We start from the raw sequence: 15254 nt of genomic DNA, 5'->3' as shown, positions 1-15254 counted from the left end.
TGAGGACAAATGGAAAGTACTAGGAAAGTAATCCTGGTTAAAGATAAGCATTTTTTGTCCTGTTGATGGGTGGAAAAAGGAGAAAAAGCAGCAGACACTTTTCCTCACATACTTTTGTGGAACAGATTGAATATGGTTTCTTTTTTTTCTTTTTCTTTTTTATTAAAGAGTTTTACAAAAACAAAGTTTTACAATATATCCCCAAATCCCCCTCACCCCAAACCCGCCCACTTTCCCCCCCCCCACTTCCCAGGGCTAAATACAGGATTATAGTTATAATAATCATATTCTAAATAAAATTTTTGTATAATATACAATTAACCAAATTCATAATGTGCTTTAACTCCCCTTTAACATAACTACATACAAAGTACCAGTAACAATATCCCACTAAAATCTACTCATAAGCTAAATGGAACTTTTTAGTCCCATATTTGTTCTGAATATAATCTATCCATTTCCTCCAAACTGAAATATATCTTTCCTGTGAATGATCTTTCAAATAAGCAGAAATCTTAGACATTTCTGCAAGATTCAAAACTTTAAACACCCATTCTTCTATAGTAGGCAAACTATCCTTCTTCCAATATTGTCCCACCAGTAACCGTGCTGCTGTTATCAAGTTCAACATCAAATTAGTTTCTTTAACATCACAATCTACAACAATACCCAATAAAAACAATTGCGGAGAAAACTTTATCTTTCTCTTAAAAATCTTTTGAATGTTCCACCAAATTTTAATCCAAAAAGCTTTTATATTTCTACAAGTCCACCACATATGAAAATAGGTGGCTTCTAAACTACCACACCTCCAACATTTAGACTGTAAATTGGGATACATGTTGGACAACATCTTGGGATCCAGATGCCATCTATAAAACATTTTATAAAAATTTTCTCTTAAGTTTTGGGCCTGAGTAAATTTAACATTTCTGACCCAAATTATCTCCTAAGTGTCCAACGAAATTGGTTCCTGAATATTTTGTGCCCACTTTACCATACAATCTTTAACTAATTCCGTTTCCGAATCCAATTCAATTAAAGCATTATATATCCTCTTTATATGTGCACAATTTAAATCTCTAATTTGTTTTACTAAATTTTGATCTGTAATTGTGATGCCAACCTTTTGGTCTAACTTCCACCTAGCTTTCAATTGGGTATATTGAAACCAAGAGTAACTTATGTTTTCTTGTCTTAACTCATCTAATGATTTAAGTTGCCAATCATTCCCTTGCAGATTGAATATGGTTTCTGAAGTACTAATACCATGTGAAAGTACGTCAGATTCCTAGCAACGCATATTAGAGACTTTCACAGACCTCTAGAGCAGGGGTCCCCGATCCTTGGTCCACAGCCCAGTGCCAGGCAGTTAAGCGCACAAAACTGCATTTGTGCAAGTGGTGCATGCATGCAAAATCATCCCTCTCCCCCCCCATCGCCACCACTGCTGGTGCCGCGGGACCACAGAGCACGAAATGATGACCACTACCCTAGATATTCCTAATGTGAGATGGTTATTTGATTATTTATTTATTTAGATTTATGTACCACTCATCTCATCTAGAGATGATCATGAGATGGAAGTAATTTTGTTATAGTGAGTTGCCCCAGTCAGTAGCCTGGTTGTTGCATTCTGGACCAACTGGAGGTTCTGAGTCATTTTCAAAACCCAACCGCATCAAGCGTGTTGCAGTAGTGATCAAAAACAGCTTCCCCAATCCAGACTCTTCTTGCTTCTAGCCCATGAGTGTGGTAGTCCTATATTGCCTCTGATTGATTGATTATTGATTCTGTGCCATCAAGTCAGTGTCAGCTCTAGCAACCACACAGATAGATCTTCTCCAGGATTGTCTTTCCTAATCTGACCTTTCATGTCTTTCTGGATGGAAGCAAGGGTGCACTCATTACTACTGTAATTGCCAATTGCTGCGGGTTGTCCTCTTCTTCTCTTTCCTTCCCGCTTTTCTAGCATCATGGATTTATCCAAAGAGCTATGTTTGCACAGAACATATCCAAAATTGGACCATTTGTGCCTCAAGTGAGGATTCTGAATTGACTTGTTGTCTTCTCCTCCAACACCGAAGTCTTAAAGCTTAATACTCTTTCTCTTCTGCTTCTTCAAAGTCTTTTTGACAGAATCTCACAGGGAAAAACATTGCCTGCACAATTCTGATCTTTGCAAGTATAGAGGCATCCCTGAATCTTTTCCCAGGCCTGTTTTATGAAGTACTAGTCTGGGCTATATTTCGTAACTGCTGATTCCTTTATACTTGATAGTTGACCCTAAAAAAAAAAAAAGCAAAAGCTGTCCATGCTGTCTTCATTACCAATTAAGATGTATATGGCCTACCATATTAAGCAACTCTGGTGACTTACAATAATCATAACACTAATAAATAACCATAAAAACAATGATAAGTCTGGCTGCTGTACCTGTAGTCATTAATTTGGTCTTTTTTTTTACATTTAAACTTAATCTCATTTTCTCCCCCCCCCCTTAAATTGGGCTCCTTATACAACTCTTAACTGGTATTAAATAAGTATATCTCCCCCTTTATTCAGGGAAGATGTAAATGCATTAAAATGTATTTAAACAATAGACTATGTTATGCATTACTTTGGAGGGAAGGGACTGGGGGAATTAAAACAGAGGTACCACATAGGTACAATAGGAATTAGCAGTGAGGAGAGGAATTTTCATGCCAATATAATGTTTTGCCAACTCCAGGACGAATGGAGAGCACCCAGCAGAGGGGAAGGGCCCACAGGAAAGAGGGCAAAGATTTCTCTGAAATGCTGCAAGTATAACGGGACTTTTGCATAGTCCAGGGGTAGGCAACCTCGGCTCTTTTATGACTCATGGACTCATGCTGACTCAGGAACTCTGGGAGTTGAAGTCCATGAGTCATAAAAGAGCCGAGGTTGCCTACCCCTGGCATAGTCATATTAGTGCAAATAAATAAACAAACAAACAAATGCATAATTCATCACAAATTATCAACAATCGATCAGGCCAAATATAATGAAGAAAAATGATCTTTTATAGTCATGAGTCACATTAGGAAAGATAAGAAAATTCAGCACAAACAGAGAAACTGATGCTAATTCAACCCATTCAATTTGTCAAGAGTTACCTTACCATAACCCATTTCTATAGGTTCGGTACAGAAGCTTTTCAACTTCCCCTCAGAATGAGCAACATTTTGGAGTTAAGCTTCAACAACTCTTGCGTTCAGGCCTCTGCATTAACACAGGCATCGTAATAGAGTCTTTGTATCCAGGCCCTTTTTTCTCTTTGCCTGGTGCAGGGGTAGGCAACCTTGGCTCTTTTATGACTCATGGACTTCAACTCCCAGAATTCTTGAGTCAGCATAGCTGACTCAGGAATTCTGGGAGTTGAAGTCCATGAGTCATAAAAGAACCGAGGTTGCCAACCCCTGGCCTGGTGGATGATGATGATGTGAATTGAACTGTAATACCTATAAGATTTTTTTTTTCTTGGCAGTGCAGGGAAGGATGCTTCAAAGCTCTCTTCTTCCTTGTCTTCTGTACTGAAGTTTATTTTCTTTTGCTTGTTTAGAAAAGATGAGCAGAAGGAGGATCCATATGTTTGTAGCTGCCATCTTGTATCTTCTCTCCCAATTTGTCCCTTGTGATGGGACTGCAGCTTCAGAGAATGAAGAATATGCAGAGATTATTGGTAAGTGCTATTTTATTTATTCTCACAAAGCTACAGTGCAGAGAAATAAAATGTCTTGGTTTAACAGGGCATATTTAATTGTTAATTGTTGTATGTGTTTTCAAGATAAATGGGCAATAATATTTCCAGCCCCAATTGAATTCCACTGGTCATCATTAATGAGCCTGTTCTGTCTTAATTTGCAATTAGTCTGCAATTTCATCCATTTATAGGTATGATTTCGAATGTACTTTTCACCAAATACCCTTTTTAGAAGCAAACCTAATTTCAAAACATATTTTATCTAAATTAAAAGTGTAAATTCATTATGGCAATTTATTTAACGTATGAAATTCAAAGAGGATGTAAATACAGAGGAAATGTTTTAAAAAGGCAATGCAGTTAAAAACAAAAGAGTTCTCATCTTTGGCATTAAAATATAATCCTGCTCACTATTTCAATATTTGGAGTTGCCTAGACCGTTACTTTTACTGTCAAATTTTGTTTGACCGAAAAAAGAAAGAACATTATGCAAGCTGTGAAAAGAAAATCGCTGTCATGTATATACACCAGGGGTCCAAAGAGTATCTGAAAAAGGTATTACTTGTTATTTTACTATTTATTAGTTACAAAGCAAATACGACAAAAAATAAGAGGCCTACTACTCAATTGCTCTGAGAATAAATCTATATAAGCCCCAATACCTTGTATGGAATATAAACTTTAAAAAAATTCCTAGGAATACACAGATTTGAATAGTAAGGAAGATCCTGATGTATTAATTACGTCCAGTAACCTTTCTCTTGAAAGACGCATTTCCTGAATGGAATGAGTCATAGCCATTGAAATACCCCTTTCTTGTAAAGGGTGAAAGTCCATAACTTATTAGTATTACTGCTTGGGGATTCAGCTTGTCTAGCAGGAAAAGCTTTTCGCAGGCGTGGGTGGGTGGGTGGGTGGGTGGGTGGGTGGCAAGTTGTCAAATCCAGCTTACGATAGGGACAAAAAAGAGAGTCATTTTCTCTCAATGCGACAAGCTGTTTTGCCTTGATAATGCTCATCAACAAGAATGATTTGAATAAAGCCTCGTGACAAACTGTATAAATAGAATATATAGACGTGAAGCATTTCACTTGGGAGACAACAGAAGAATCATCCATAGGAAAGAGTACTGAATATTCTCCCCTGTCGAGCCAGCTTATCATAAATAGGTGATTGTTTAGTTAAAATTGTAGAATTAGAGAGTTGTCATATTCTGCAAAGACATTTGATTGGGGTGATGGAAACAATACAGTGTGCGAAACGTACGTGCACAAGGCTCATTTTAGCAGGAGTAAGAAATAAGGAGAGTCACTTTGGTGCAGTGGGGAAGGTATTGGCCTAGAAACCAGGAGACTGTGAGTTCTAGTCCTGTCTTAGACATAAAACTTGGCTGGGTGACCTTGGACTATTCACTCTCTCTCAGCCCAACCCCTCAACCCGGGTTTGCAGTTGTTGGAGAAATAGAAGGAAGGAGTAGTAGGTATGTTCGCCACCTTGAATTATTTGTAAAAAATAATACAAGTGGGATATAAACAAACACACATACTATAAGTTTCAGTCTTCCTTATGCCAAAGCCAGTTAGGTGATGTTGGATCATCCCCATCTCTCAGTTCAAGGAAAAAGCAATAACAAACCACTTTAAAAATAAGATGACAACTATCCTGACTGATTTGAAGACATAGACATAGTAAGGTAAAGGTAAAGGTTCCCCTGCACATGCGTGCTAGTCGTTTCCGACTCTAGGGGCCGGTGCTCATCTCCGTTTCAAAGCCGAAGAGCCAGCGCTTGTCCAAGGACGTCTCCGTGGTCATGTGGCCGGCATGACTAGACGCCAAAGGCACACGGAACACTGTTACCTTCCCACCGTAGTGGTCCCTATTTTTCTACTTGCATTTTTACGTGCTTTCGAACTGCTAGGTTGGCAGAAGCTGGGACGAGTAGAAGAACGCAATTTTCAAGGGTAATAAATTCCTTTAATTCATATTTCAATGAAAAAAATACTGAACCTCTTAAGTGAAACATCAATTTTTTAAATATATTCTTCTCCATATTTAACTTTCTTTAAATATTTCTGTATATTTAAAAAAAACTCAGCCCAGTGCAAAAATGGGATAAGCACAAGATGGAAAAAATGAGGAGCAAAAATTGAGTGATTTAGCCCTCAATTGAATAGAATTTTCTGTGATAAATATCCCAATATTTAGGTTACATTAGGTTAGGTTTTGTTGTGCTATGCTATGCTATGCTATACACTGGTATCTGTATTGCTCTTTTGCAATAAACCTAACTTGGCTTAGCCTAAGTTTTACCACAACTTTATCTAGCTTCAATGGACAATTAGTAAAATGACCCATATTACTTTTCTCGTTGAATTACACATCTCTTGGAAAAGGTTAAGAACACAGGAGTATTAAAAAAAATAAACAAACTTTAAATATAATACACTTTACATTTAGTGTAAATTAAATCACATTTAATATTTTGCCTTGCTAGTTCTCAGTTCTTTGTTCTTGTCATACCTATATATCGGTGTCTGATCCTTGCCATGCCACTTAAAACCAAGGCACAAGTTCAGTCTTATAGAAACAAATGAAATCTGGTTTTATGCATTTGGGGGAGGGGGGAAACTGGAACCAAAACATTTTTCAGTTCTTCAGAAAATATTGTATGAAATTTTTCTTCCCCACTTTTCCCAGAATTGTGGGAAATGATATGAGGAGTTTATTCCATTATATCCAGTTTATGGCTGTTATTCTAGTTTCTACTGAAATCAGAGGACAAGTTGGGCATCCATTTCAACAGCAGGAACATTCAACAAGCATAGGCTGTATTCTGGATTTCTTAGAAAGTGTATCATTCTGAGTGTGGCTTCCACAATTGCTCCTCCATTAGAATTCTTGGTGTGCCCCTATTCCATTCTGGAAAATCATTCTGGAAGAATGGGAACAAGAGAAGAGACACATGTGTAAAAAAAAATCTCATCTCCCTTTCACAAATTGAATCCTTTCTTGGATTTCCACCTAATCATGAATAACAGGGACCTTTCTCTTAATGGCCACAGGTTAATTTCCAAGGCACTGGAGGCATTAACAAACCCACATAAATATAAAAATATGATTTTTATGCTATCAGTAACTTCCTTGTTTTTGCTTTTTGTGTTTACTTTTTGTTTATTTTTGCAACCCCTTTCCTATCAGCCATAGGTCCGCTCTAAGAGAAAAGCAAATAGGAATTGAAACAAGCTAGTGTAACATGTAACTACGGGTTTACTTTAAACTCCTACTGAAGAGCAAGACATGAATGCCATTTGTACTTGGCTGAAAGTACCATCTATCTTGGCAACTCCATCTTTCAAGATTGGGGTTTTTAAAAGAAATTTGCAGGCAATGAAGAGCTTGACCTACCAATTTTAACTCTAGTTAGCCAGCGGTTTTTGTGGATAGTCTGTTCCCAGGCTGCTGTTTCTTTCAATTGTCTGCTTTTGTCCATCTCCCCCACATTTTTGTCTCTGCCTTACTTTCTTCTTGCCATATTCACTGCAAACATTTTGTATTGCAATCCTGTGGTTGCTGATGAGGCATCCCAAGCAGCGCAGGATATGTTGTGTGTTCCTCTCCTAAGGACCACAAGGGCAGTCTGACTTTATTACTACCTCCCAGCTGCTGTGGAAATCTCCTTAGGAGAAGGGTGTGTGTACATATTGTTGAAACTAAGGTAGTTGAGCTCATGATGGGGAACTGTCACGTATAGAGGAAAAAGTTCAAATATACACCCTCACTTCTATCCTGTTTGAATGAGCCCAGCAAAGTATGAGATGCAGTGGTGTGTTTCCTGTGGAATTTCTGCAACTCAACAAATATCTTTACTAGAGAGAAGAAGTCCAATCTCGGTATATTTTTATTACCAAGGAAATACTGACCTCTTGAATCTCCCATGTCTTTAGAAGTCTTTGATTCCAAAAAGGAAATCTTTAATGTTTGAAATAGAAACAAAGACAGCTGCACTTCACACAGTGTATAAATAATGACCAACACAATGGGAAAACTAGGATGTTGGGTTTTTGGTGTGTTTTTTTTGTTTTTTTGTCATTCCCAGAGCTGCTAAGATAAGATCTATTCTTTATGCCTTAGGGTGCCAACAAACTAGTCTAAATATAGTTTTGGATGAAAGATTGGGACAGCTTCTATCAAAATGGTAAAATTAAACTCCAGTGTTTTGACATATTTGTTCCATTATATTACCACAGAGTTACGCTTCTGAATTCTTTGATAAAAAATACAACACCGGGAAATTAAAAGAAAAAGTCTAATTTGTACGCACAGTTTTTACTATCTGAAGATACCTTAGTGAGGCAGAGGGAAGCTGCTTTTTCCATTTTTTTTCTTTCCCTGAACATAAAGCAGAAGGAAAATAAGATGCCAAGATATGCCAAGAATCAAACAAAAGAACAAATTCTCAGATGAAAAGAACGGTTAATTCTCTTCCTTCTGTGTAAACTATTATGCTCGTAAAAGTGAATGGAAGCTTCCGAATGTGTTAACTATTGAAAACACCAAATGTCGTGGGAAATGCAATATATTTCTAAGAGGCCACAAAAGCTCTTGAGAATAAAATAACTTGTTTTTGATTTGAGTTCATTCAGCTCAGGTTGGGTTGTCTGCTAAACTACAAATAGCCTTTTGATGTATAGAAAACAAATTTTCCACTAGAGAACAGTATCGTTGGATTCCACTCTGAGAGTTATAAAAATGCGGCATGTTTTGCAGTAGTAATGATGTAAAATCAATGACTTTGCCAGACTGATAGGGCGGGTTCCCACGACTTAAGACATACGGGAACCCATCCAATGTGTCTTGCCCATTGCCATGTCATTAAAATAATAAGTGTCATAAGGGACAAACCCAAGCTAACTGGGGTAAGCCACAAAAAGATGATTCAACAGTCCTACTCAATATGCAAAACAGATGCAACATCCACTCACCCCATATGCACACACAGGCATTTTCACAGGAATAGAGTGAATCCAGATTTAATTGTGCTTTCGGGTTTTTAATGTCATTGCTGAGATTTTTTTAAAGAATAAGACTCTCCTTTTTCCCAATTATACATGATAGATATCGCTAAGCTACCATTGTTCTTGACTTCCTTCTCCCTGCCCTTCTTCTCTTTGGGGCACTGAAATGCATCCCATTCTTTCTACTAAACAATTGATACTCTTTTTCTCCTGATCAGAGAAGAGGGAGGCATTGCAGCCACAGACGAAGCACCAGCTTTAGGCCTTCCCGATCTGGCCTGGCCCTTTTTTATGTATATTCTTTTATTTTCTGGTTCTATCCTCATGGCCAGACAGGAATGATCTAAATTGATGGCAACTGTGCAAGGAAGAAAATAATTAGAATGAACTGCTGGGGACCGTCCTAGGATGGGATCAGGGCAGGGGAATAATTTAAGAGGAACTTGTTTGGCAAAAGCAACAATATTTAGTTTGCATCCAGGATCAGATTAGTCTTGCCCTGAAATATGCAGAGCCCTGATTAAGGCTCCTATCTTATTGGGAGGGTGTGCAGTCTGAATTCAGCATTGTCCAGGCATAATAATGCAAGTAATTCAAAGGACTTTGCTATTAAAAAAAGAGCAACAGCCATAAGACTTAGATTGTATACCCTCCATAGTGCTTTACAGCTCTCTCTGAGTGGTTTACATTACAGCGTCAGCCTATTGCCCCCAACAATCTGCTCCTCATGTTACCGCCCTCAAAAGGATGGAAGGTTGAGTCAACCTTGAGCCCTGTCAGGATCAAACTCCAGGCTGTGGGCAGAGTTAGCTTGCAATACTGCATTCCAATCACTGCGCCAACAGGGCTTCTCCTATACGGCAACACCAAATTAAAAACCATTGAGATGCCTCAGACAACCATTGAACAGCATGTCTTGTTTCTAAAATCCTGGTCTTATCCCCTGTGGAAAAAGTCAGTTTGAGAGAGTCAGGACCATCTGGATCTCAAATGCCACGACACAGGTTTTCCCGAATTTTACTAAATCACATTGTTTCACAAAGGTGACCCAGAGTATGCCGACACTAATAGGACAGAAAGAAGCGATGGCTTTATGGGTGTTCTTTGGGGATTGGGAAGCCTAGCCGATGAAATTTCAGCTTGGATCCTGCTCCGGGGAAATCCCTGATATCAAAGTTTGGCAGAGTTCCTAGCTTATTCCACTGTCTGACTTCTGGACTTTCCCCCATTTCACCAGCTGGCAAAGGCTACCACACCTCACTGCTCTTTCCCTGGACTCCTCAGCTGCCAGCTGCCAATTTTATCTTTCTCCCATGGGCCACATGGAGCTCCTACGCCCACATTCCCCCATGGTGAGTTGATTCATTGACTCCAGGAGAGGGAAAAGAGAAGAAAGACCGTTGCAGGATTTTGAGCACAGGGTGCAAAATGCCACGTGGGAACAGTTAACTTCGAAAAACTGGGGAAGATTTCTTGCTCTTAAACTTCATAGGAAAAGAACCAAAAAACTAAAATATTTCTGTCCACAGATGTGCACACATGAATATCTTTTCCAGATTTTGCATTTGCACTAAAAGGCTGCTAAGCAGTTTGAAGAAAGAAAGAAAAAAGGTGACTTCAATGATATCCTTTAAAAGAATAGGATCTTTAAACACTGATTACATCTTATGTCATCTTAAAAAAAAAAAAGATCTGTATCATACGTATTAAGATGTGGTAATTTATCATTTGTAATCTTCAAAGGAAATGAATAAATGAACAGTGTGTCTCACACTCCAGTTTTGCAACTTCCAGGGAATTAATGGCTCTTTGATGTGCAATTTCTAGGCAGATGCTGCCCCCTAGTGATTAATTATGCTTCTTTAAGGCTCAATAATACATACTCAAATAGTTGAATGAAGCTATATGTCTATATAGGGATGTATAGTTAAAATACTGTATTTTAATGTTAAGAGTTTAATATTGAACTTCATAATTTACTACATTTATTTAATTTCATTGTGAGTTACAGAGTGACAGTAAAGATATTCTATTCCATAATAGTATAATATGAATTTATATAGATAATGCATGCTATATGTAATATAAGGTCCTTTTTCATGCTAACTTGCAAGTGAAAAAATATTGTACCAATGAACCTACTTTTCAGCAGTTTGTTCGTGGTTAGTGATATTTTTGTTTCTTTTTATAATTACTGTACATCCTACGGTAATAAGCATAGTAATTATACTTTCAGCAGAGAGGAAAATAAGTTTTTTTTAAAAAAAATAAACAAGGTTGAAAGGAGTACATGTTCCTTGAATTGACAAAAGAAAAAGCTTATAGTGCACACAATAGTTATATAAAGAAACCATAGTAAGAAGAATTGCCTTGGTGGAGCAGTGGGCTAATGCCTCCTTAAGTAGCACCAGCTGCCTGCAATTAGTGCAGGTTCGAGTCCCACCAGGCTCAAGGTTGACTCAGCCTTCCATCCTTCCGAGGTAGGTAAAATGAGGACCCAGATTGTTGGGGGCAATTAAGCTGACTTTGTAATAATGCCGCTTGGGGTGTGTGTGAAAGCCCTAATAAGCAGGCATATACATAGAATGAAGGCTATTGCTAAGCACATTGTGCTTTAGATTGTAAGCCACCCTGAGTCTTAGGAGAAGGGCGGGATATAAATGGGATTTAAAAAAAAATAGTTGACCTGCCATCCAGGCAAAGAGGCTTTAGGCTCAAAAAGCTTACATCTCTCCCAGTGTATGGCCAGCAGTTTTAAGCAAATAAAGATAAGGTATCTTTATTTTTCCAGTGTTCTTGAAAAACTATATTGGAACTAGCAACTAATATATTTATTTATGGGATAGGCATAGTGAAGGACTTTGCAAACTCTAGCATATGCAGCCTCCCTCAACAGCTAATATAAGTGCTGTTACAAATTGGGGTGAGGAGGGCTTCTACATGCAAGACTGACTGGCTGATAGTACTGTTCTCTACTTTATCCTGCAAGTAAGCTGGCAACTGGCTGGTCCAGGCAAAGCCCAGAGTGAATTTTTACTCGGTTCTTACTTTAGATGGGTAATCTCGTGGCATTTTTTTTTAAAAAAGCTGGAGTATTATCAGAATGGGTTTCTAGTTTGTCTGGACAAAGGGGCAGAAGATCAGGATTTTCATCTGCTTCTATCAAGAGCAAATTCTGTTCTAAAGTAAATGTGGAGGAAGGAATAAATAAAATTCAGATTGCAGACAAAATGCCAGACTAAGCAAGTGCTTTCTTTCCACTAAATAAACTTAAATCTAGATTTTAGAAAATTCAGGAGTTTTACATCCAGTGGAAAAGTTTTACTTTATGAAGCCTCAAGTTTCTATGTGAAGTACAGTTATAAGTTAATTATTTAAGGTTGTTTTATTCCCAGGGTGATCACTAATTTGATTTTAGGGCATAATGGTACCCCATACATAAAGAATGAAAACCAGTTTGATGCAGTGGTTAGTGTCCCAAGTTATAAACTAGGAGGCATCCAATCCTACCGTAGAAATGAAACCAAATGGGTCACTTTGGGTCAATCACTCTCTTTTAGATCCAAGAAGGAGGCAAGGATAAATAAAATTTTACTAAACAAAAATAGAAAGAGGAAGGAGTACTGTGCTGTTCAGGTATTATTTATCAAAATAATAAATGGATTTTTAAAAAATCTACAGTGTCTAGTCCAGGCAGTCATCAGAAGTCAACACTGACTTGAAGATGCACACACACAAACACAAACTGAAATGTAGTGTTGGACCAAGCAGGAATATTTTACAGATATTTTCATTCTACCTCTTGGAAACAGAACTGAATATATATGATACATTTTTCGATTCCTTCAGATACCTTTGCCTGTTACACTGTTCAGTTTATATCAGGGTACACAGTATGTGAACTACTGTTATCTGCCTTCTTTCAGGTCTCAATTCATCCCCACTCATACTAGGCATGTCGATCTGTGCCTTGAAAGCTGATTCTGGTCCCTGCAAAGCCCTGCACACCCGCTATCATTTCAACATTCTTACCCGCCATTGTGAAAGTTTTAACTTTGGTGGATGTCAAGGCAATGAAAACAACTTTCTAACCTTAGAAGAATGTCAAGAAGCATGTGTCATAAAAGGTCAGTATATACCTTGCTACAATTCTTTGTTGTCTTTTTTTTTCAAAAGAAACACTTCTTTTTAAGACTCACACAAAAGCCAGTTCTTTGGATAACTTATCAGATTGTTATCCTATGTACTACCTGCAGAGTATACAAATATATACAGTACATGATCGGGAGGGAAGTATTTATGACCTAGTGTAGAATTTTAACAAAGTGAGAAAGGTTTTACTTTGTGTGTGTGTGTGTGTGTGTTGATTATACAGTCCCAGTCACAATCATTACTTTTTGACTGTCCCCTCTTCCTTATACGGACCTCTGGGTGCAGAAGAATAAGTCATATAATATATATATAATAATAATATATAATTATCTGTCCGTCTTTCTATCTAGAATAGAATAGAAACTTTATTGTCACTTTGCATGTACACTAATTGGTATACATTAAAATGAAATTTCATTGCATTCAATTCTCAAAGGGTAACCACCTCCGTTACACACTACATAAATATGACAAAAATAAATAAAGAAATACAGAATTATGCCTATACCCCCATATATTATATGACACAGAGAAACAACACAATCTAGTTCGGGTTATGTATACATGTGCATGGTGAGAAAAACGAATCTTGCGAGTTTACCAGATGGATGGCATAGGGAACAAAGCTGTTACAGAATCGGGTAGTCCTGCTAGAAATACTTCGAAACCTCCTCCCAGAAGGCAGCAACGGAAACAGACCGTAAAGTGGGTGTGTGGGGTCTCTAACAATGCTTTGAGCTCTAAGCACATAGTGCTTATAAGCAGCATCCTGACTACCAGGGAGCGAGCTTCCTATGATCTTCTTGGCTGTCCTTACCAATCTCTGTATGGACTTTCTAGCTGCTGCCACCAAACCTGACAGTGATGCAGTTTGTTAAAATGCTCTCAATTATGCCTCTGTAAAAAATGGCCAGGGTAGAAGGAGAGAGATGTGCTCTCCTCATCCCACGCAGGAAATGCACACACTGGTTTGCGCTCTTCACTAAGGATGAGGTGTGGAGAGACCAATTCAGATTGTTAGTTATCTGCACCACCAGGTACTTAATACTGTGGACCACCTCGACAGCTGCGTCCTTGATACTGAGTGGAGTATGACTATCCTGGCTCTTTCTAAAATCTACAATGATCTCCATTGTTTTATCAACATTTAGAACCAGGTTACTTTTATTGCACCAGTCCACCAGAGCATTCACCTCTTCCCTATAAGCATCTTCGCTGTCATCCCGGATTCTTTCTTTCTTTCTTTCTTTCTTTCTTTCTTTCTTTCTTTCTTTCTTTCTTTCTTTCTTTCTTTCTTTCTTTCTTTCTTTCTTTCTTTCTTTCTTTCTTTTCTCCCTTTCTTTCTTTCTTTTTATTCTTCAACGTCCAGAGGTCTGTATAAGGCAGAGGGGGCATGAAAAAAGTAATGATTGTGACTGGGACCTTATAGTCAACACCTTGCCACATTTTTACATGCATTGTACAATCACAGAAGCCAGATTGACTTTTTTGACCCCAGCAAACATCTTCATGATATCCCCAAGGAAACATAAAACATTGACCACACGTTGGAATAAAAATTATTTCAGACATTTCCAAAAGGTGAAAAATGAAGGAAATTCAAGTGTTTAGGTGTTATCGTGGAAAAAAAGTATTTCCCTCTAACAGTAGATTCAAGAATAGTTACCGCTATATTATTGTCAGATTGTATTTTTGAAATTAAGTTTAAAAAAACAGAAATACAAAGCAGGCAAGGATAGTGTCATTTTAAAAAAAAACTTGTTATGATTTAGGGTAGATATATTTCATCCTGTTCTGTATATGCAGCAGTAGGGGCAGGGAATCTTGCAATGAGGAGCTGGATATTGTTTATTGCTTGTATTGGGGGCTGTATATCTGTTCTAGGGTAGTCTTAGGAGTCCTAAGACTCTAGGAAACAGCCTTGCACCAAATTAGATCAATGATCCAACTTGCCCTATTCTTGTAGTTTCCCAAAGTATCAGTGATTACAGCCGTCCCTGGAGACATCACAAATTAAATTTGGTGCCATGTGCATGTGAAACACCCTTGTACACCTGAACTCTGGTACCTCTTGGAATTAAAAATAGATCAAAAATAAACATAAAACTTTGAAAAAGTATTTTGAATAGTAAGCTCCATATCTCATTTTCACAGGCAAAATCAACATTAACTCCTATGTATCCATCACCCTACCCCACATTACCACAGATATACATTTGATGCTGTAGACCAGGCATGTCACACTCGCAACGTCACGTGACATATCACAACTTTTTCCCCATTGCCAACAATGGGGTGGGCACGGTTTTGGCGTGACATATCCGGCCTGTAGGCTGGCAGTTTGACATGCCTGCTGGTAGGCA

At 38.0% G+C, this 15254-nt stretch overlaps 1 protein-coding gene across 4 annotated transcripts in view; it reads left to right on the top strand.

The window, feature by feature from the left end:
- The window catches only part of TFPI (tissue factor pathway inhibitor), a 40728-nt gene that overhangs the window by 9788 nt on the left and 15686 nt on the right, over window positions 1-15254 (top strand). For 3 of the 4 annotated variants that reach the window (XM_083350526.1, XM_083350527.1, XM_083350529.1), the window contains 2 exons: window positions 3584-3703; window positions 12666-12866. In XM_083350526.1, the coding sequence (XP_083206652.1) occupies window positions 3589-3703; window positions 12666-12866 (316 nt within the window). In that variant the 5' untranslated portion in view covers window positions 3584-3588. Of the gene's footprint in view, window positions 1-3583; window positions 3704-10122; window positions 10351-12665; window positions 12867-15254 lie in introns of those variants that run through there. The other variant, XM_083350528.1, reaches the window with a different exon arrangement.

This window comes from Vipera ursinii (assembly GCF_947247035.1).
Source record: "Vipera ursinii genome assembly, chromosome: 1".
Classification (NCBI taxonomy): domain Eukaryota; kingdom Metazoa; phylum Chordata; class Lepidosauria; order Squamata; family Viperidae; genus Vipera; species Vipera ursinii.
Note: the sequence above shows the minus strand (reverse complement) of the source record. Positions and strands in the feature narration are given on the sequence as shown.